The sequence below is a fragment of the Sapajus apella genome, unplaced genomic scaffold (assembly GCF_009761245.1).
Source record: "Sapajus apella isolate SASKATOON/1434 unplaced genomic scaffold, GSC_monkey_1.0 scaffold128, whole genome shotgun sequence".
Taxonomy (NCBI): domain Eukaryota; kingdom Metazoa; phylum Chordata; class Mammalia; order Primates; family Cebidae; genus Sapajus; species Sapajus apella.
In genome coordinates, this window is record NW_022437068.1 from 2,865,383 (window position 1) to 2,885,664 (window position 20,282).

Below are 20,282 nucleotides of genomic sequence, written 5' to 3' on the forward strand. Positions count from 1 at the left end.
CAATCTCATTCATTCTCATTCAACAAATATTTATTAACCCCAACTGTGTGCTGGCACTGAGGACCCAGCAGCCACAAAGACAGACAAAGTCCTGCTCTCATGAAACAATGACCATATTAATACGCAAAGCTCACACTTCCACACTCTCACGGCATGCCAGGCACTATGTTTAGCAACTTACATATATTAACTCATTTAGTCACTGTGATAATCCCATTACTCTTCCCATTTTACTAATGATGAAATACAGGCACAGAAGTGTTAAGTTACTTGCCCCAAACCACACAGCCAGTAAATAGAGCCAGGTCCATGCTCTTAATCACTATACTGTATAGCCTCTAACTAATGAGAAGCATCATTTCAGATAGTGGTAGGAGCCACAAAGAAACAAAAATAGTGGGTGAGGGGGCGCTGGGAGCCAGGTTGGTTGTGAGTATATCCTGAAGTGTTGGCATTTGACATGAGCCCTATTAACAAGAAAGAACCGGCCATATGATGACCAGAGGGAGCAGCATGTGCACAGGCCCAGAGGCAGGGTGGAAGCTGGCTTGTTGGAGGAACAGAATGAGGGGGAAGGTCACAGTAGCTGGATCCTGGATAGGAAGGGGCTCTGTGATGTAATAGACTAACTCCTGGATCCCACAGCAGCCGTGTAGTTCTTACCTGTGGATATTGCTGACCAGCAGGTTGACTTTCCTCCACTTGGCCATTCAGGAACCCAGGGCCCTTCCCTCTGTGGCTTTGCAGTTGGCACCCTGTGGCCCACATGGGTAAGGAGTATGGGGGGTGTTGATGGGCCAGGAAGTGGAGTACATGGCCTCTACTCCATCATTCAGAACCCAGTCACATGGCCAAGAAGAAGAGGAACTAGGAGTGGCAAAAAGCCAGCCAAGGCTGGGTGCGGTGGCTCACACCTGCAATCCCAGCACTTTGGGAGGCCAAGGTGGGCAGATCACCTGAGGTCAGGAGTTCGAGACCAACCTGGCCAACATGGTGAAACCCCGTCTTTACTAAAAATACAAAAACTAGCTGGGCGTAGTGGTGGGTGCCTGTGATCTCAGCTACTCCAGAGGCTGAGGGAGGAGAATTGCTTGAACCTAGAGGTGGAGGTTGCAGTGAGCCCAGATCACATGACTGTACTCCAGCCTGGGTGATAAGAGAGAAACTCTGTCTCAAAAAAACAAAAAGCAAACAAAAGCCAGCCAGATTCAGCTCCATGAATGGCTGGTGGTTGTGCAGACAGAGAGGGCTCAGATTTGAGTAGAGTTTGAGGTTGAATCAATGGGACTTGCTGATGAATGGAGCAGAGGAAGACAAAACCCACTACTGACTCCAGGGCTGCACAGCTGTCAGGGTAAGCAGCTGAGGCTCCAGGGTCCACACAGCAGAGTGCTGTGTCCCCACCACAGCATCGGTGCTAAGGAGCTCTCCTTCTAATGTAAATGTCTTCTGTCCCGTGGTCGAGTTCTGGGAACTCATTCCCTTCCCTGTTCCCACACCCTTTACTATGTAGCTGGGCAGGTCCTCCTGGTAAGAGGTGGCATCTGCGTCCCTATACCTTGAATCTGGGCTGGGCCAGGCTTGCTTTTGCCAGTAGGATGTGGAGGAACTAAGTGTAGTGACGCTTTGAGCCAGGTCCTCAAGAAGCCTTGCAGCATCTCTTCCCACTTTTGGAGTACTTCCTCTCAGATAGAAACCAGCTTGGGCCAGCCTGCTGAAGGATGAGACCATGAGGAAGAGGCCCTGGTCTTCCTAGCAGAAGACATCCTAGAACAGCCTATAGACAGCTGGTCCCAAAAATATGTGGAAAGTTCTGTTAAACTCAGCAGGACCATCTACATGACCCATAGTTGACCACAGGTGTGTGAGACAGCCCAGTAGAGACTAGAAGTGCCCAGCACACCCATGGACTCATGAACAATGATCAATCCATATTGTCTGTAGGCAACAAGTTTGGGGGTAGTTTGTTATTCAGCCATAGCTCACTGACATAAATCCATAAGCAGGAAAGGAGCCTGGTCATCGAGCCTGGTACATGGGCTCCAGTCCTGTGCCTGTCAGTGACTTTTCATGTGAGTGGATCCTGTAGCAGGCTCTGGAACACCATCAGGGGGTGTGGTTCTGATTCTAGCAGGCCAGGGAGAGATTGTGGGCAAGGGTTGCATGTGGGTGGCCCTGGGTCTCATCCTCCCTGCAGTAGCACAAACAGACTCTTCAGAGGCATCTTCAGAGGAGTTTGTCAGGTGGGAGAAAGAAAGCTGAGTGCTCCAGGCAGAAGAGACAGCAAAGAACAAGATGTACAGAGAAATGGGACCACTATAATTCTGTGCTGGAGACAAATAGGGTGTGGTGATGAGAGAGAGGGCTTGAGAACAGCAAGAACCTTGTCTGGCAGAGTGCTTATCTCCTAAGTGGCAGGAGATAAGCTACTACTGCTGTGCAAAAGGCTGCCAGCATGGCAGGTGCAAGGTCACTGTGGGATAAGGAACTTGGACTTTACCTACAGGACAATGGGAAGCTGTGGGTGGTAGTAGCTATGGTGTGGGTTGGTCTGGCGAGGACTTGGCGATCTGGCCAGAACTTGGGGTATGAGTGGAAGCAGGGAGACCTGGAGGAGGCCTTGGCATTCTTTCAGGTTCTCACCTGAAAGAGAAAATAGTGGCCAAAGGAGGTGATGGGCAGTGAGGAAACTCATGAGATGCCCCAGGGAGAAACTGCCAGAGCTTGGCAGCCTGTTGAATGTGCCTCGTGATGGGGAGGAAGTTGACAATGGCAATCTGCATCTGGCGTGGACAGCCTGTGTGGTCCACAGCCTGAACCTTTTCTCTCCATCTTCCTCAAGCCTCTGTTTGAGGTGGTGGAAGGCTCAGGTGATGATGACTCAGATGACGTGGGACAGTCCAAATGATAGCCTTCCATCCCTTGCTTCTGGGTGGTGGGTCCTTAAAGAGATGAGACTGGTCACCTACATGACAATGGGAAGCCATGGCTGGTGGTAGGTATGATGTGGTTTGGTCTGGCAGAGCTTGGAGGTCTGGCCACAGCTTGGGGTATGAGTGGAAGCAGAGAGACCTGGAGGAGACTAGTCACCTCTTCAAGGCCCCACCATCCAGAAGCAAGAGGTAACAAACTGAGACTGGTTGTCATCTGTAAAGTGGGAGCAAGAGGCTTCCTAGGGGCTGAGAAAACATGTCTTGGACTTGATGTGTGCAGGGGACAGCCCCACCTCAGGTAGGAAAAGCCTCCCCAGGTCTATCCTGACCTTGGATGGAAAAGTCTCCCCAAGACTGTCTTGACCTCAGGTGGAAAAATCTTCCCTAGGACTGTCCTGACCTTGGGTGGAAAAGCGTCCCCAGAACTGTCCTGACCTTGAGTGGGAAAAGCTTCCCCAGGACTGTCCTGACCTTGGGTGGGAAAAGCCTCCCCAGGTCTGTTCTGACCCAGGTCTTGCAGAGGGGCTCCCTTGCTAACTGGCAGGGCACCCTCTGCAGAGGGGTTCAGGCACTGGCTAATCTCGTCAGGGTCTTTGTGAAAGCCTGGTTCCTGCTCCATGAAGTCCTGAGCTAGTTTCAAATTCAAGTCTCCTCTCTCTCTCCCTCTCTCTCTTCCTCTCTCTCTCTCTCTCTCAGAGTGTGTGTGTGTGTATGTGTGTGTGTGTGTGTGTGTGTGTGTGTGTGTGTGTGTGTGTGTAGGAATTTTATCCCTCTTAACCCCCTCCCTCAAATTATTTTGCTGCCTCCATCAGTGTACTATGTTGGTGCAAGGCCATCCCCAGAAGGCACACATCCTGGGCTTGGTTTTCTTTCTGCCACACTTGCTTGTCTGGCCTTGAGTAAAACCCTACCCCTTTCTGGGACTCAGTTTCTCCAGTTCAAAGCCCTGCCCATCTCTGGGCCTCAGTTTTTCCAGTTCTAAAACAAGAGATGGGCCCAAGTCAGAGACTGTATGCTGGTAGCATAAAGGCCAAGTTCAGCCTGCAGTCATGTTTTGCTTCATCCTCATGGTGTTTGTCAAAGTATTGAAATGTGGGAGATTTTACTTAAAAACCTGGATGTACCGGCCGGGCGCAGTGGCTCATGCCTGTAATCTTAGCACTTTGGGAGGCCGAGGTGGGTGGATCACCTGAGGTCAGGAGTTCAAAAACCTGGATGTTTGTCCTTTCTTGAAAAATCAGAGGATTTGACCATGAAGAGGCACACATTCCCATGTGGCAAAAATGTCCTTGTGTTGAGCAGCTCACTTTCTGAGACTGGGTTTCTGCTAAGACCCCAGGCATCTGCTTTCTCATCACTATAGTCCTGGGCTTTCTGATGTTTTATTCAGCCTCTAACAATTTTGGCCTTTGTAATGTCAGTTTTGTTGAAAAGCCACTTTAGGAAAAGACCAGAGGGGCTGGTGGATACCTCTGCCCAACACAGAACCAAATATTTATTACCATAAGCCATGTTTGAAGAATCCCATAGTTGTGGAGAGAATAGTGATAATAATAATTAATAATATTTCGCATTCATCTATTACTTTGCAACTCAAAGTTCCATACAATCATTACTGGGAGGGTCCTCACAACAGCCCTGTGAGGTAGGTGTTGTTATTCTCATTTCACAGGTGGAGAAACTGGGGCTCAGGGCACAGCTGAGTAGGGTATCCAGATAGAGGGCAGGCCCCAGGGTTGGGAACCTACAGTGAGGAAGGACACAAGAATGACCCTTTTGAGGTTGTGTTTACATAATTAGCATTGATCACTCATCTGGAAAGGCTGGTCAGAATCTCCCCCATTCCCAGGTGCTAAGGAGGTCCGAAGCAGAAGTGTTGCAGGATTGGGAAGCCACCCTGCTCATGGCAGACCCAGTAGGTTTTCCAAGGCAAAGATAAAATGTGACCTGTGGACTCCCAAGAAACTCCTCATCTGCCTATCTGTAGGTGTACCTACTTCATCCACTCACCTACTCTATCTATTCATCCATTCATCCATCCACTTATCTATCCATCCACCCATCTGTTTATCCCTTCAGCCATCCATCCATCCATTTATTCATCTACCCACCCACCTGCTTATTCATCTATACATTCACCCATTCACCTACCTCCAACCATTCACTCCATGGCTCCTTCACATGCCCACTCCTCCAGACACCCAAGTAAAAGAAAAATGGTGGGAGAAAGTTCCAACAGAAAAAACCAAGCAACCATCCAGTCACTTTTATTTGCCCATGCTGTGATCCAGGCTCAGTGTGGACATTGAGGAATCAGACACAGCCTAGATACTGAAGGGCTCCTAGCAGGTGTGGCCACGGGGCTGTGGTCTCAGAGGTGTCTGATTTTCACCCATGGCTGGGGGGACAGAGTTCAGAGGTGCCATCTCTTGGTGGCTCAATATAATCACACACAGTCTCTGCTGTCTGCCTCACACCACCAGCCCCCACTTGCAAGCAGAGACCCTGGGGAGCAGCAGATACAAAGGCACAGAGCTCCATGCCTGAGACCTGACCTCCCAGGCACATGGAGAGAAACAGACACTTAGGTAGCCTGGAAACACACAAACACATATACAGAGGAGCACAGCGGAGGCACTGGAAGGCACCAAGTCATGTGGCTACCTCCAGGTCCCTAAGGACACGCACAGACACAGAAATGCAAATGGACACATATTAGAACACCCCCAGCCTGCTGGAGGACAGCTTTCAGGCTGAGGCTCTGGGCCTAGCTGGACCCAAAGCAAAGTGGGCTCACTCACACCTCTCCCTGCTGCTTGGCCTTGGGAGCAGAATATCCAGGAAGCCCCGCTGGGCCCAGCGGCTCATCGGCCCCTCACCCCACCTTTTTTTTTGGCCCCTCATCTGAGGACTGCATCTCACATTCTGGGACACGTAGGCAATGGCAGGTGTCTTGGTGAGGTGTGGGGCTCCCTGAGCAGGCCTCTGCTGCATGATGACGGCCAAGTCCCTGTGACGGGCACAATGACCACCCACCACAGTGACTCATTTTGAGGCCACTACTCAGTGGCCCTGCTTGAAAGGCCTGAGCTTAACAGGCTGAGGCTGGGGACTTGATTTCTTTCCCAGCTAACACAGATGAGATGATGCCTCAACCCCAGGCATCCAGGGGGAGCTTGTGTCCACTTGGCAAACAGAACTCAAGAATCCAGCTGTGTGAGGGGTCCCGTGGGGCCTGACCCCACACCCAGGCATCGCCCCTCCTTACCCCAAATTGAGTACTAGAATTAAGAAGAAGCACAGGCCGTGGAATGATACAGCAGACTCAATATAAATAAAATATTCATATAAAAATAGTCTCTTACAAAATATTCTCTCTTATCCAGTGGCTCACTTTCCGAAAGATGGAAACTGCTGGGAATTTATTATTATTTTTCCTCTCTATATATTCCAAACTGGATTTTTCTAATGGTGACATTTGAACTTGGTGGGGGTAGAGGGGCAAAAGGATGGGAAACATACTCTGCAAAAACATCTCCAAATCTAGACCAGCTTAAATTTCTGGATAAGTAGCAGCAAACAGCAAAAAAATATAAATGTGTGTGTATATAGATCTATATATGTATAAAGGATGCCTGCTCTTGTACTTAAACATCTAGTGCTGCGGGGGGGTGGGTACTTGCAAAATCAACTAGTAGAAATGTCTGCATAAAGAACAGTTATGTACAGTTTTACACAGCTCCTCGTCCTAGCAACAAAATCATCCCGCTAGGAAAGCAAGCAGTCCACTTTGATTGCAGAAAACGGATCCCGACGAGGTGGAAGAATTCTTTTTAATTAAATAAATTAATATTATTTTTATCAGAATAAATTGTTAAATATTGCTATGGTGAGGCCCAGGGGTCCAGAGTTCCTGCTGCAAAAGGCTTCACTCCAGCCGCAGAGGGACCTGGGCTGTGTCTGGGGGAGGGTGGAGCAGCATTGGGTGTGGAACAGAATGGCTGAGGGCTCTGAGAGATTTTTTTCCCCGCAGATACCTGCAGGAAACCCAGGAAAAGTACCCTCCTCAGCAGAAAAGACAAGCTCAGAATTCCTGTGGTTCCCTGTGAAGATCCAGGCAGTGACCTCCCAGGGAGCCCGCAGCTTGGAAACGGTCCGGTCCTCCCAGCAATCTAACTTACAGCAGGAGGGTGGTGTGCACACGGGGTTCACTTGCACGTGTACATCTCCGTGCGTTCACTGCACGTGTTGCACTTGACATAGCAGCACCAGTGGAACTTACAGTTGCACTGCCACACTCGGGCGTACTGGTGGGTGTTGTAGCCACGCCCACAGCACATGAGGTCACAGCCGCTGGCTTGGGGGGCCGTCTTGTTGCAGGCGCGGCCCTGGGTGCCCACACTGCCGGTCACCGGGTCCTCCTCGCAGTAATTGGGTGACTTCTCGATGTACACCAGGTCCGTGTCCATGGGCTTGCGGTAGGACAGTGGCTTCTTGATCTTCAGGAAGGTGGGCCGCTTGTTGCGGCTGGCGCGCACCGGTTCCACGTGAACAGCCTCGTTGTACTTGTCCTTGAGCACGTAGCCCAGCTCCCGAAACTGTGGCAGTGTGGTCCAGCACGTCTTGGTGGTGCACGAGCCTGATACGCCGTGGCACTTACATTCCAGCTTCATGTTCTCCTCCAGGATCTGCAGGGGAAGGCAGGGAAGAGCACAGCACGGGTCACTGCACACCAAGGCCAAGTGCAGCCCCCAGCCCGCCCCACCCCTGCCCCACCTGGGTCTGACTTTCGTTTTCTGTCTGGTGTAGGAAACTCAGACCTGGATTCCAGGCCCTATCACTCAAGCCTTTGTGCTGTGCAAGCCACCTCGGCCCTCTGTGCAGCAGTTTCCCCTTATGTAGAATGAGGATAACAGTAGTGCTTAATTATACTCATACAACGAAATACTACACAGCAATGGGAACGAATGAATTGCTCACACATGCACAAAGACTGGATCTTTGAAAGGCAATGTTGAGTGAAAGAAGTTGGACACCAAAGAGGACATACTTTATGATTCCATTTATATGAAGTTCAAGGATTGACTAGTGGATGTTCTTCATTTAAACTTTATTTGCCTACAAAGATAGTGGACTAGATTTGGGCCATGAGACATATTTTGCATACCTTTGTTTTAGAATAGCCCAGCAATAAGAGAAGGCATTACGCAGTGTACAGGATATTCAGGTTGTTTTTAGGGTACTTATTTAGGGTACTTTAAAAACTGTTTTTCTTTCTTTCTCTTGCTTTCCTTCCTTCCTCCCTCCACCCCTTTCTTCCTTTTTCAACTACAAAGAAATATCTTTGGGACTAAAGCTTTTCTTCCTTCCTACTGTGTACCAGGCATGGAGATGGGGATTTCCCGGTGAGCACAGTTGCTTGGTCACTGTATATGAGCATTTTCATCATCCTTCATTCAGGTTGTCAAATTGCTTTTGCCTGTTATATCATGAAAGCATGAATGGATGAAGGGGTAAGTGAGTGGACATTGATTAACCCCCTGCACACACACTGGCCCATGCCTTTGTGTTTGGCATCTTATTAAGTCCATGAAGCTAGTATGATTATGACTCCTTTTTACAGAAAAAAACCTTGAGGCTCAACTAAGTCTCAGAGCTGGCATATGAGACAGTCTGAGGCAAGGGGCTTGGAGCTGAGGGGTGAATTCAGTGCCTGCTGGCCACTTAGTTCCCGTGTGGTGCTTCTTTTCTGGGCCTCAGTTTCCTTAACTTTAACATATAGGGAAGACAACTCCATCTTTTCTGCCAAAATCAGGGTGCTGAAACAGAATCAGAGATTCAAGAAACACTCACTAGTCTTGCCTCTGGCCCTAGGCCTGTTCAGGATGCTGGGGATTCCGAGAGGAACAGATTAAGTCCCTGTCTCTGAAAATTGGGTCCATGTTCCGGGTCCTCCTAGCCCTAAGAGCTCTGCTTCCAGGAGTGGTGACCAGTATTTGGTCAACAGAACCACCAGGGAGGGAGAGCCACCACATTTCAACCTCAGTATCTACAGTCAATGAGCCAGTGATGCCACAGGCACCCAGGGTGTTCAGGAACAGGACTGGCTGGTTGAGGGCTCTGGTTCCAGAACACCTGGCATCACAGAACACCTCCTGTAGGCAGCACTGTCTCAGAACCCCCACACATGCAGCCCAGGATAGAAGAGCAGCCCCTTCAAATACAGGCTGTGTCCCCAAAACAACATAGATATCCCTTTTGGTTGTCAGTGAGGGGATCGTTCCCAAATGTCCAGCCTGTCTTTCTGCCTTGGCTTAAGTAGTAAGAGAAAGAGTAAAGACGTGGAGGTGTGATGACACAACTGGGGGCAGAGTTAGGCAGCTGTTTCTGATGCACTCAGGCCCAGTTGAGCTGGAGGCTTTGACACAGAGATGCCTGGGGGATGCTCAAAATGGATTCCGACAATACTGAGTGTTGGCGAGCATACGGAGCACCTGCAACGCTCAGACACTGCTGGAGGCATGCACACGTGGTACACGTATGTTGGAAACCCATTTTCCAGTATCTAGTAAGGCTGAAGATCCACATGCCGATGACTCAGACCTTCCACTTCCAAGACACATACTCTAGAGACTTACACTGTGTATGCAAAGGAGACAGGTTCAATAATGTCCACACAGCAATGTTCATAATCTCTCTGACCTGAGCACCATCCAGATGACCATCCACAGTGAGTGGAGAAACCACAGCGTGTGCATTTCAACGGAACACAATAGGGCAGTGACAATGAACAGCTCTAGCAAGCCACACTGACAGGGACTAACTCAGAAACACAGTGTGGAGGGACAGAAGCAAGTCAGAAATGATTTCCACAGAGTGATTTCATTTGGATCACGTTCAAAGGCAGGCAAAACTGGATTGTATTGTTTAGAAGCCCATCCACCAATATCAAGACAAGGTCAGCCCCAGGGTGGGGAGGGGCTGTGGTTGGCCAGGAGCACCCACTGGCCTTCTGTGGGTCCTGACAATATTCTGCTCCTTGATATGGGTTACGGTTACATGGATCATGCTTTGTAACTATTCTTTTAAATGAACAGGGGTGCTCTGTGCACCTTTTTCACATAAGCAATATCTCAATTTACAAAAATGCAATGGGTGCAATCAACGGCCAGCAAGCACATGAGAAGATGTTGAGTAGCACTGGTCCCCAGGGAAAGGCAAATCAGAACCATAACCGATGCTCCTTTATGCTCACGAGGAGGCTAAGACAACAAGTGTCAGCGAGGGTGTGAAGCCATCAGAACCCTCCTGCACTGCCACTGGCATCTGAAATGAGGCAGCCGCCCTGGGAAACAGTCTGGCAGCTTCTCAGAAAGTTAGTCACAGAGTGTGTGACTCAACAGTTCCACTCCTAAGTGTATGCCCAAGAGAAATGGAAACATATGCCCACAGTAAAATGAGAATATGATTGCTCATAGCAGCATTATTCGCAACAGCTAAAATGTGAAGGAATAACTCCATCAACTATTAATTGATAAACAAAATGAAGTATACAATGGAATGTTATTCAGCCATAAAAAGGAGTGAAGTACTGACACACGCTACAACATGGATGAGCCTTGGAAACATTATATGCTAAGTGAAAGTAGCTAGACGCAAAAGGCCACCTGTCATGTGATTGCATTTATATGTAATGCCTAGAATAGGCAAATCCGTAATGACAAGTGAGATATTAGTGGTTGGGGGAAGAAGGGAAATGGGGAGGGGTGGCTAATGGGTAAAAGCTTCTTTTTGAGGTGACAAAAAAGATGTAAAATTGATTGTGGTGATGCACATATCTGCGAGTATATATTAAAAGCCACTGAATTGCACACTTTAAGTGGTGACACTGTATGACGTGTGAATTATACCTCAGTAAAGTTGTTTTCTTAAAGGCAATGGGAAGCCCCTGGAAGTTTCTCGTGGGAAAGCAATACCAAAGTTTGCGTGTTTCCACGTCTGTGATACCAAGGGCTTCTACTGTGATGGGCCCTAAGCAATGGTCCCAGTGCAGAAGGCAGCTCCCGGGTCCTGGGTGGGAGTCGCTGCCCCTCCTGCCCTCTTGGCCCCCGATGTGGCCTCCCTGTTCCTCTGAGGCCACTGATTGCCTGACGCTGTGGTAGTATTGAATGGGCCCCAATCAGGTGACATCCCGCCCACTAGCCCTGCACACTCAGCATTTTGAGAGCTGCAGTGACTGCATTATGACCACATTAAGCCAGGCATAATCACAGCTGCCTGGCCAGGGCTGGTCACCAGACGGGCATTCAGCCCTCTCCCCTAGGCAGGGAACAGCAGCAGAGGAAGTGGATGAGGGACAAAGCTGTACTCTGCACCCCGCTGCTCAAGGCCAGGCTCCTGAGCTGCCCAAGGGACCTTCTGAGCTCCTTCCCCACTTGAACAGCCTGGGCTCTGTGCTTAAGTATCAGGAGCTCTGAGAGCTTTCAGGCTCAGGCTTAAAGATGACATGGCTCCATGCAGCTTCCCAGAGCCTGGCACACAGCAGGTGCGCAGAAAATGCCTGAAGGCAATTCACCAACAGGGTGCATTCAAATCACTCCACAGTGTGTCCCAGGCCTGAGCAATTGTCAGTTGAATGTTCAGAGTCCCACAGGCCCTTCCAGGATAGCCAGGCATCAACCCCTCATTGCTGGATACAGGTGAAGTCAAGAGGATTCAGGGAAAAGCCTTGGCAAAGCAGGGGGACAGTCAAGGGGCTTGGAGCAGTGGCAGAAGGTCAGTATTTTATGTTGGCGGCTGCACCATTGGGTTGCAGGTTAAAGACCAGCTGCATGAAACTGCTAGAGTTTGCCATTTTGCCATCTTGTGATGCTGAGATTTCATAATACATGAGAAAAATAAATGAGGAAGTAAATCTGTGAATCTGGTGTCTGGCCTCAGTAGGCCCTTTCAGACAGCTTGGCTAGTGGAAGGCACTGGCAGGAAATCAGAGGACAGGAGGGAAGTTCTAAGAGTTATTTCCCCTGCTTGCTACCTGCTGGGCCCTTCAAGATGTCTGCATTCCCCTATCAAAGGTCACAGCTCCTGCTGGGAAGTCCTGTCTATACAGCCCCCTGGATTCCAGCAGCTCAGTCTCCCCTGTCTTCAGGCCTAAGGAGTAACAGCTCCCCAGTGTAGCCAGCTCCAGGGTGCTGCACCATCTCTTTGGGTTCCTTTACCTTTGTCCTGTTTTATTAGCAAACTCTTTCATTTTTAAAATAGCTTACTGCAGTACAATTCACATACCATACAATTCACTCATCAAAAGTGTACAATTCAATGGTTTTTAGTATATTCAGAGTTATGTAACTATCATTACAATCTAATTCTGGAACATTTTAGTCACTCCCACAAAAGAAACCCCCTACCCATTCCAGTCACTCCCCATTTCCCCTCTTCCCAGTCCCAGGCAGCCTCTAATCTACCTGCAGTCTTTGTAGATGTGTCTGTTGTAGACAGATGTATTTTATAAATGGAATCGCGCAGTATGTGGCATTTTGTGTGTCTAGCTTCCTTCACTCAGCATAAAGTTTTCAGGGTCTGCACATGTAGCATGTGTCCTAATTCTCTTCCTTTTCACGGCTGAATAACATACCATGGTACAGGTATGCCACATATTATTCATCGGTTGTTGGACATCGGTCTCTTTCTAAACACTCCTTCATTTCCCAGTCTGAGTGTGCCTGTGGCATCCAGCCATGACCACAGTGGATACACCTGGCTCCTCTGCAGCAGGGCGAAGCCAGGCCCCACCCTCCTGGCCTCCAGGCCTGTGCTCTCTCCGCAGCAGCCACCTCTGCTTGAGCAAGCTCACCCTTCCATGCCTCTCGGTCCTGCACCTGCCATTCCTTATCTGGAAGGCCAATCTTTATCACCATTGTAGACGATGGCCCCACAATCCCACTATTGAATATCTACCCTGTGGGGAGGCTCGTGCTTGTGCAAAATGTCAGCCTCACAGAGGCCTTAACTGAAATAGCCAAAGGCCAAAAGAATCTGAAGATCTGCCAGTGGGGACTGGATACATAAATTATGGCACATCTATGAGCTAGAATGTCCTATAGCTGCTAAAGAGAATGAGGTGGCTCTTACTAACCAGGGATACTCCATAGTTAAGAGAGCAAAGCAAGGTGCAGAAAAGCTTGCAACATGGGAGCTTGTGTATATGAGAAAGAAGACTCATACATGTGTGCTTGTAAGAGCACAGGGTATTTCAGGAATTATATGAGGGGAATTGGTAAGAGCAGCTGTCTCTAGGGAGGACACCAGTGCCAGGGGACTAGGTGGACAAACAGGAGCCTTACTTTTCATGGGATTGTCTTTTGTAGTATTTAAATCTTCTGCCACGTCAGGAAAAAAGTCACCTCCTCACAAAGCCTTCCCTGATTGTCAGGATAGACAGTCACTCCCTCATGGTTTCCGAGTCTGGCCTGCGCTGTTACAGTCCTTATCTCCTTTGCACTGGAATGATCTGCCTATCTGTCAGCATCCCTCCAGGCCAGCAGTTCTTTGTGGTGGACACACAGACAGAGCATCCCAATTGCCCTCCAAGGGAGGACTTGCTTCACAACTACAGGTAGTGGTATGCTGCCCAAACTGGCTCTCGGGAAAAAAACAAAGGGCCCTGGTATGTAGTGTTTCCCAATTTCTGAGGAATAAAGCAAACGCTCCCGCTGTGACTGACTTTAAGCCACCGACAGTTCAACAATTGGCAAATCCCTGAATATTTAGTAGTCGGTCTTCCAGCCCAACGGAGTGGGCTCCAACACACCATTGGCCTGGAAGTGTGATTAGCACATAGCCTCCAGCTGTCAGATCCTTCAGGGTGTGGGGCCCTGCATCTGGGGACCAAGAGAGTCAGGGGTTTAAAGGTCTGGCCATTTTAGCCAGAGGCAGACCACTGTGATGGGCAGGACCGAGTCCAGCACTCCCCATCAAGGCTTTGCTGGCCAGTATCCAAGCTCGAGTCCTCCCTCTGTCCAGCCCTGCCCCTCCTCTTCCCCTTTATACAGATTCCCAATAAATAGCTGAGACCTGAAACTCCATGTCAGCCTCCGCTTCCAGAGAACCCTACCTGCCACACTCCTTGGGCCCCAGGCCAGGTCATTCACCTCTAAATTCCCAGCCTCTGATGAAGAACCTTGCATGCAAACGGTGCTGCCTGGTGTTTGTAAGGGGAATGGGATCTAGGGTGTGTCTGTCCACATACGCATTCACTCATGCACCTGTTTTATAGTGAGCACCTACTGTGTGCTATTTGGCGTCACCCCTGCAAGGGAGTCCCAAGGAGGATGATGACACAAGCGGATGCTGTTGTGGTCTTCTCTGAGCTTCCAGTCCCCACCTTCCCTGAGTTTGCAGTCCTTACCACCTCTGAGCTTGTGATTCCAAACCAGAAGTAGCTATGGAATCATAATTCCCCCAAGTCTAATCATACACTGTACGTTCTATGAAGGAGTGAAAGTGACAGAGAAGGAAACTTGAACCTGTGGGAGCTGCTCCTGCGTGCATCTCAAGGAAGCCTCCCCCAAGAAGGCCGGGGCTGAGCTGGCGTCAGATAACAGGAAGGATAACTTAGAATTGGCCAAACTCAGGGAGATGGGGAAAAGGCATTTCAGACTGGAGAACAGAGCAGAGAACCAGAAGAGGGAGCAGGCTTAAGGAAGAGCATACGTTGAGCACATCGTGAGGACATTTCAGGCACAGTGAGTGGCCAGGAAGAAGGGCACCTGGGGAGTAGAAGGGTCCTTTGGTGCTACTGAAATCTGACTCCAGCCAGCTCAGGCACCTACAGAGGATAATATGAGTGAAGTGCCAGGCAGACTTCAGTCCCTTCCACAGAATAAAACAAGTGGCTGAAACCAGCCAGAAGAGGGCTAAACACCTACAGTTTTTGATATCTAAAAAACTCACTGCAAAATCACAATATGGGAGAGACTGAGAAAGACTGAAAGTAACCACAAGTTCAATATGAGCTAAGAGGCTACTAAAAAGCCAACACTCGGGGGCCATATTAACTAAGGCCTAATGCCAACAATAAAGGAGGAGATAGTCTTGCTATGCAGTTTTCAGAACTGGAGTATGCCTCAGCAGATGGAAAGAAACAGCGCATGTCTACAGGGGAGGGCTGGAGGACCCACACTGAATGAGCTGGAGCTGCTCAGCCTGGAGAAGGTAGTTTCTGGGATCCCTGGTCACTACACACGCTCTGCAGGCCTGACCCAGGACAGAGAGAGCAGGAGGGACCGTGTGTCCAGAGGGCAGAACTGGGACCCCAGTTGATGGCTGCAGTCACAGAACAGTAGATTCCAGCTCAGTGAGAGGCCAACCTCCCCAACAAAGCTCACCAGGGCTCAAGAGGGTTGCTGGTGAGGTAATGAGCTCCCTGTCCTGGAATGTGTGTAAGCAACATTGGGGTCTGTAAAGGGGATTCCTGCACCAGGTTGGGTGGGGCTGCAACCCAGAGCATTCTCTGCCTCCCAGCCATGCCCCAAACCTGTCTGGAGCAGCAGGAAGGATTTTCTGCACCACTGGAGGGAGAAAAATCAATCTCTTTCTGACAGGTCCCCCAGGAAGTGCCAACAATGTACCAGGTGCTGCCCAGAGCCCGGAATTATTCAGGGTGGGGTTCTCAGGCCTGGGAGGGGCCTGGAGAGAAACTTGGCTCCAGAAAATTCCTTGATTCGTAATGCCAAATAGATACTATCGAATTCGGCACTCCTGGGCCTGTCCCAGACCCTCAGGCTGCCCAGGTGACTTGGGGGTGAACTTCCTGGACGAAGGAAGGAGTCTTGGGTGGGGGAGGTCAGACAGCGACCTCTGGCTCCCATAGGGTCCATGCCACATGGTGCTTCTGTGACTGGAAGTAGTCGCCACCCTCCATAGCATTCTGAGGGACATCTAATTTTAAAAACCAAAAGCTGCTTCCCAGCGTTAAACACATTGCTCACTGTCAACCCTGGCCCCAGCACCCACGGCAGGCACCCTGAAGCACTGGGTGCTCCGGGATCGATCCTGCACTGCCTTCCTCCAGGAATGTGTCCCCATTCATCTCCGCAGGCCCAGCCCAGCCCAGCCCTCCACAGCCCTCCACGGTGCCACCTCCTCCACAGAGCCTTCTGTCCCAGCCCCACCCGACCCCAGCACCTGATGTCCTTATCTTGGTGCTTTATTTTCTGGCAAGTCCAGTGAGTCCTTGCAGCTTTGCAAACAGAGACTCCTCAGTGAGGCCTTCCCTAGCCCCCGACACCGTAGCAGCCCCACTGGTCATTGCTAAGGACGGGTGACTCAGACCAGTCAGGGTCAAACTGAAGTGGGTTGTGGGGATTCTTTTGGTTATCTCCCACCAAATATGAACATGAGGGAATGCAGGGGCCGGAGCTGTGGACAAGCATCGTGCGGCCACATGGGTCTGAGAATGGCCCCAACTAGGAAAGCAGAGCTGAGAAACAGAGAGGGAGTGAGGGAGGTGTGTATGCAGCTGGGTCCTGGGAATATCATTTGTACCCTGGATCAAGCTGGACCTGTTCATTAACTCAAGACCATTGCGCTCCAGGAGCTAACGAATATCCTTTGTTCTTAAGCAAGCTTGAGTTGGGTTTCAATCCATTACAGCTTAAAGTACCCTAACTGGAACACAAAAACTTTCATCTGGGTGGTGGAGATGCCCTTTGTAAAGCAGATAGCCAGCCCCTAAATGCTGGGTTTTAAGCCACACATGGCATGGAGCGGGTCTGGGGAGCCAAGGACTGATTTGCCTGAAAAGGCCTTTGGAAGGCCAGGACCTCGAGGGCTGGAGCTCGAGACTCTGGGTTAGCTGGGTATCTGCTGCTATCTCCCCTCTGGAGCCCCTCTGAGGTTGGCCAGCCTGGCTCCTCTTCAAGGGGTGCTCTGTTCTGGACCACCTGCACCTCAGGTTATGAGCAGTGACCTGGGTATCAGAACCAGTCTCCACGAAAGCACAGTGTGGTGAAAGGCAGCCTGAAGCAGAAGGGCAGGCATCGTGGTAGGGTCAGGCTGCCCAAGAAGCTCAATTCAAATCCCACGCCTGCCACCACATGCTGGCGATGGTGGAAATGGCCCAAGCAAACGTGGTACACTCTCTGGCTCTCCATTTCCTCATTGCTGCTGGCCTACTTCTGAGCACGGAGGCTGAAAACACAACGCATCGCCTGAAAAAAAGAACCGGGAGAGCAGCTTCTCACTTTCTACATTTGGATGCTGTGGTGTGAGTGTGATTTTGTGACCATTAGGCAAGACCTAGAGGCTGACAAAGTGACAATGGCAGAGTGAAAGGGTGAAAAGAGCCGGGGCCCAAGAAGAGACTGTTGAGTCTCTGAAACCAGGTCCAGACTTTTATTCTGCAGGAAAAACAAATCTCCTATCATCAAAGCCACTTTTGGTAATAGTAAGGCATTCTGTTACTTGCAACCAAATGCATCCTAAGTGATTTTTTCCTCATTGTAAAGCAGGGACAAGTCTTTTCAAAGGGAACAGTGGGTTAAACAGGAGACGGCTGTTTGGGGCCTGGCACCACGCATCTCACAGACCTGGCGCCCAGCCTGTGGGAACTTTTCTCATTTACAGCAGTGGATGCTAGGACGAGCACACACAGGGCTGGCAGGGCAGGCAGGGAGAGCGGCGCTGTGGGGTGGAAGGAGCTGTTGGATGGCGGTCCTACTTCTGTCTGTACACTGCTGTGTGGCTGCAGGCAAGTCCCTTTCCTTCTCTGAGCCTCAGTTTTCCCTACCAATGAAGGCACCACAGGGTGATCTCGGCGAGAAAAGATGGAGACAGAGGGAGGCAGGGAGGTCAGGGGGAGGAGAGAAGCAGTTTGGCTGAAGTTGTCCATGCTCTCCCAGGTGTCAGTGGGGTGAAAGTCCATCTCTGTGCAGTGCAACAGCTGCAGAGATGTGAGGAAGTGACCATGTCCCCGAGAGGTCATTAGGAGTTCCTGGGGAGCCCTGCTGTTGAAGCCCCAGCCGTTTGTCCTTTCTCCTGCCTTCTCTCCCAGGTCAACTCACCAAAGAACCCTTGTCCTTTGCAGATGTTTCCCCAGTGCCTGAAGCTTGTCTGTGCTGCTGCCACCTGGCATGGCATCCCAGGGCATCTTTCAGCAGCCCTTGCAATAGCTACCTTTGTTCTCCCCTCACACGATATGTTCCTGGTCCCGGCAGCGTCCTCTCCCATCCACATTGCTGGTACCGCTGTCTCCTATGCTCAGACCCCAGCCACCCTCTCCCCAGCAGGTTTGTTCCTCAACCTTCTCCAAAAAGATCCAAGTCAGTCTGACCACATGGCAAAGGCAGGTCTGGTCAAGGAGATGCTCAGAAAGCAGGCGGGAGCTTTGCTGGGCATGGAGGCCCCTCACCATCAGGCTGGAGGGCTGATGGCTTGGTTTCCACAGAAAGCCATGCCTGGGTCAGACTCCAGAGACTCGAGGCAAGAGATGGTCACCAAGTCCCGCTGGCTTCCTCTCCTGTGCCCCGTGCCTCAGCTTTTCATGTTTCTTGTCTCCAAGCACCCACCCTGCACCAACCAAGTGACACATGGGTCCAATGTCCCCTGTGTGTGGTGGAAGGTATCCCTAGCTGCTGCTCACCCTGCTCTGCCTCAGGGAATTCCCACTGGGACTGGAGGGCAGGAGAAGATACAGGCTGGACTTTGACATGCTGGACTCCCTGTCCATGGACCACATGGTGGCTGTGACTGCCTCCCTACCTGGAAACACAGCATCTGCCTGGCGGCCCCTCTCCCCAAGCCGCACTTTCTCCACTAACACTGCCTTCTAGGACAGTCAGAACTCCCCACTGTTGCCAGCCCCAAGGCCTTTTTAGGATTCCCTAAATCCTGCCCTCACCCCTGTGGTCATCCTTAACCCAAACTTTCCTCTGTTACCCCTGACTATGCCATCTCCCAGACCCTGGCTCCTCATGACATGAGCTCAATGGAACACACCTGGTGGTACAGCATCAAGGTTAAATGACTGAAGGTAGAGTCCCAAGGGGCCCCAAGGAGGGGCCCATAATCACCACTGTGATGATGTAGGATTGTGCCACTGTTCAAGGCTCTGCAGGGGGACAATTTCTCAGCCTAGGGCTCAACTCTGGCCTCAGGCCCAAGCTGCTCGGTGTCATCTCTTCCTATGTGTATGCCCGAACTTCTCAGCAGACTGAGCAGCACAAGAGCAGCATCCATGCCCACCTCTGATCAAAGCCACTGCCTCCCAGGTAGCTGCGGTGCCCAGTGCCTGACACAAATGCACCCAGAAACCTTCTGGGGGAGGTTGACCATCATCAGCCCATTTCACAGATAAGCAGACCGGGGAGCCAAGGGGTGGCAGTGTTGGCCACAGTCAGTCGGGAAGCACGGAACTGGTATTGGAACCCAGCAGCCTGGCTCTGGAGCTGTGATGCAGTGTAATAGAAGGAAGGTGGGTGGGCTAGGATGGGCTTGTGGCCTTGGTGATGGTCCCTGGGCTGGCTTGTGTAGTGGACACTGTCACATGCCACCAGGATCTGTCCTTCAGGACCAGGCACTCCCTCTGCAGCTGCTAGGAGTGTTGCTGCTGATGGCTAGCAGCTGAGTTTCTTCCTAGGCCCTACCCTCCTTTGATGGGAGCTGTCTCATCCAAGGCTGTGACCCCCTCCCTGGGCAGTTCCCCAGCCAAAGACTGGTTGGTTCTGGGCACAAAGGCCCATCTCCCTGCCTCCATAGGGCTAACCCAGCTCCAGGTTTCTCATGGGACCAGCAGAAGCCCCTGTGGCTGCTGCCTCACTGGCCAGCTTCTCTCAATGCCAAGGGCTGCCTTCCTCGCTGCTTAGGTGTATCTCCCCAGAGTCCTGCCCAGGACATGTCCTGCTTGCAAATGTCCAAATCAGGGGCCCTTTCCAAGGCACTGAACGAAGACAATGGGGAGCTCAGTGGGCAGGCAGCCTTGGAACTCCCACCCCGGGAGACAATGAGTGTGGATGCTGACACGGGAGAGGCACCACAGAGCTGCCATCACCTGCTCCCCTTCTGTTCCTGCTCCTGCTTCTCCTGCTCCTGATGATGTTCCTCCTCTTCCTCCCACTATTCTCCTCCTCAGGATCCTCCTGCTCTTCCTTCTCAGGCTCTTCCTGTTCCTCATTCTCCCCCTCTGCCTCCTCTTGCTCTACCCCTCCTCCTGCTCCTTCTCTTCCTCTGCAGGCGTCTCCTCCACAATCTCCTTCTTCCCAGGCTTCTCCTGCTCTTCTTCCTCCTCCTGCTCCTACTCCTCCATAGGCTCCTCTCACTCCTCCTCCTCCACAGGCTCCTCCCACTCCTCCT

The 20,282-nt window shown here is 50.9% G+C and overlaps 1 protein-coding gene across 2 annotated transcripts in view; it reads right to left on the minus strand.

The window, feature by feature from the left end:
- Window positions 1-4,396: 4,396 nt before the first annotated feature.
- Window positions 4,397-20,282, minus strand: part of WNT7A (Wnt family member 7A) — a 62,248-nt gene continuing 46,362 nt past the window's right edge. For both annotated transcript variants that reach the window (XM_032262319.1, XM_032262318.1), the window contains exon 4: window positions 4,397-7,621. In XM_032262319.1, coding sequence (XP_032118210.1) covers window positions 7,142-7,621 — 480 coding nt within the window. In that variant the 3' untranslated portion in view covers window positions 4,397-7,141. The remainder of the gene's footprint in view (window positions 7,622-20,282) is intronic.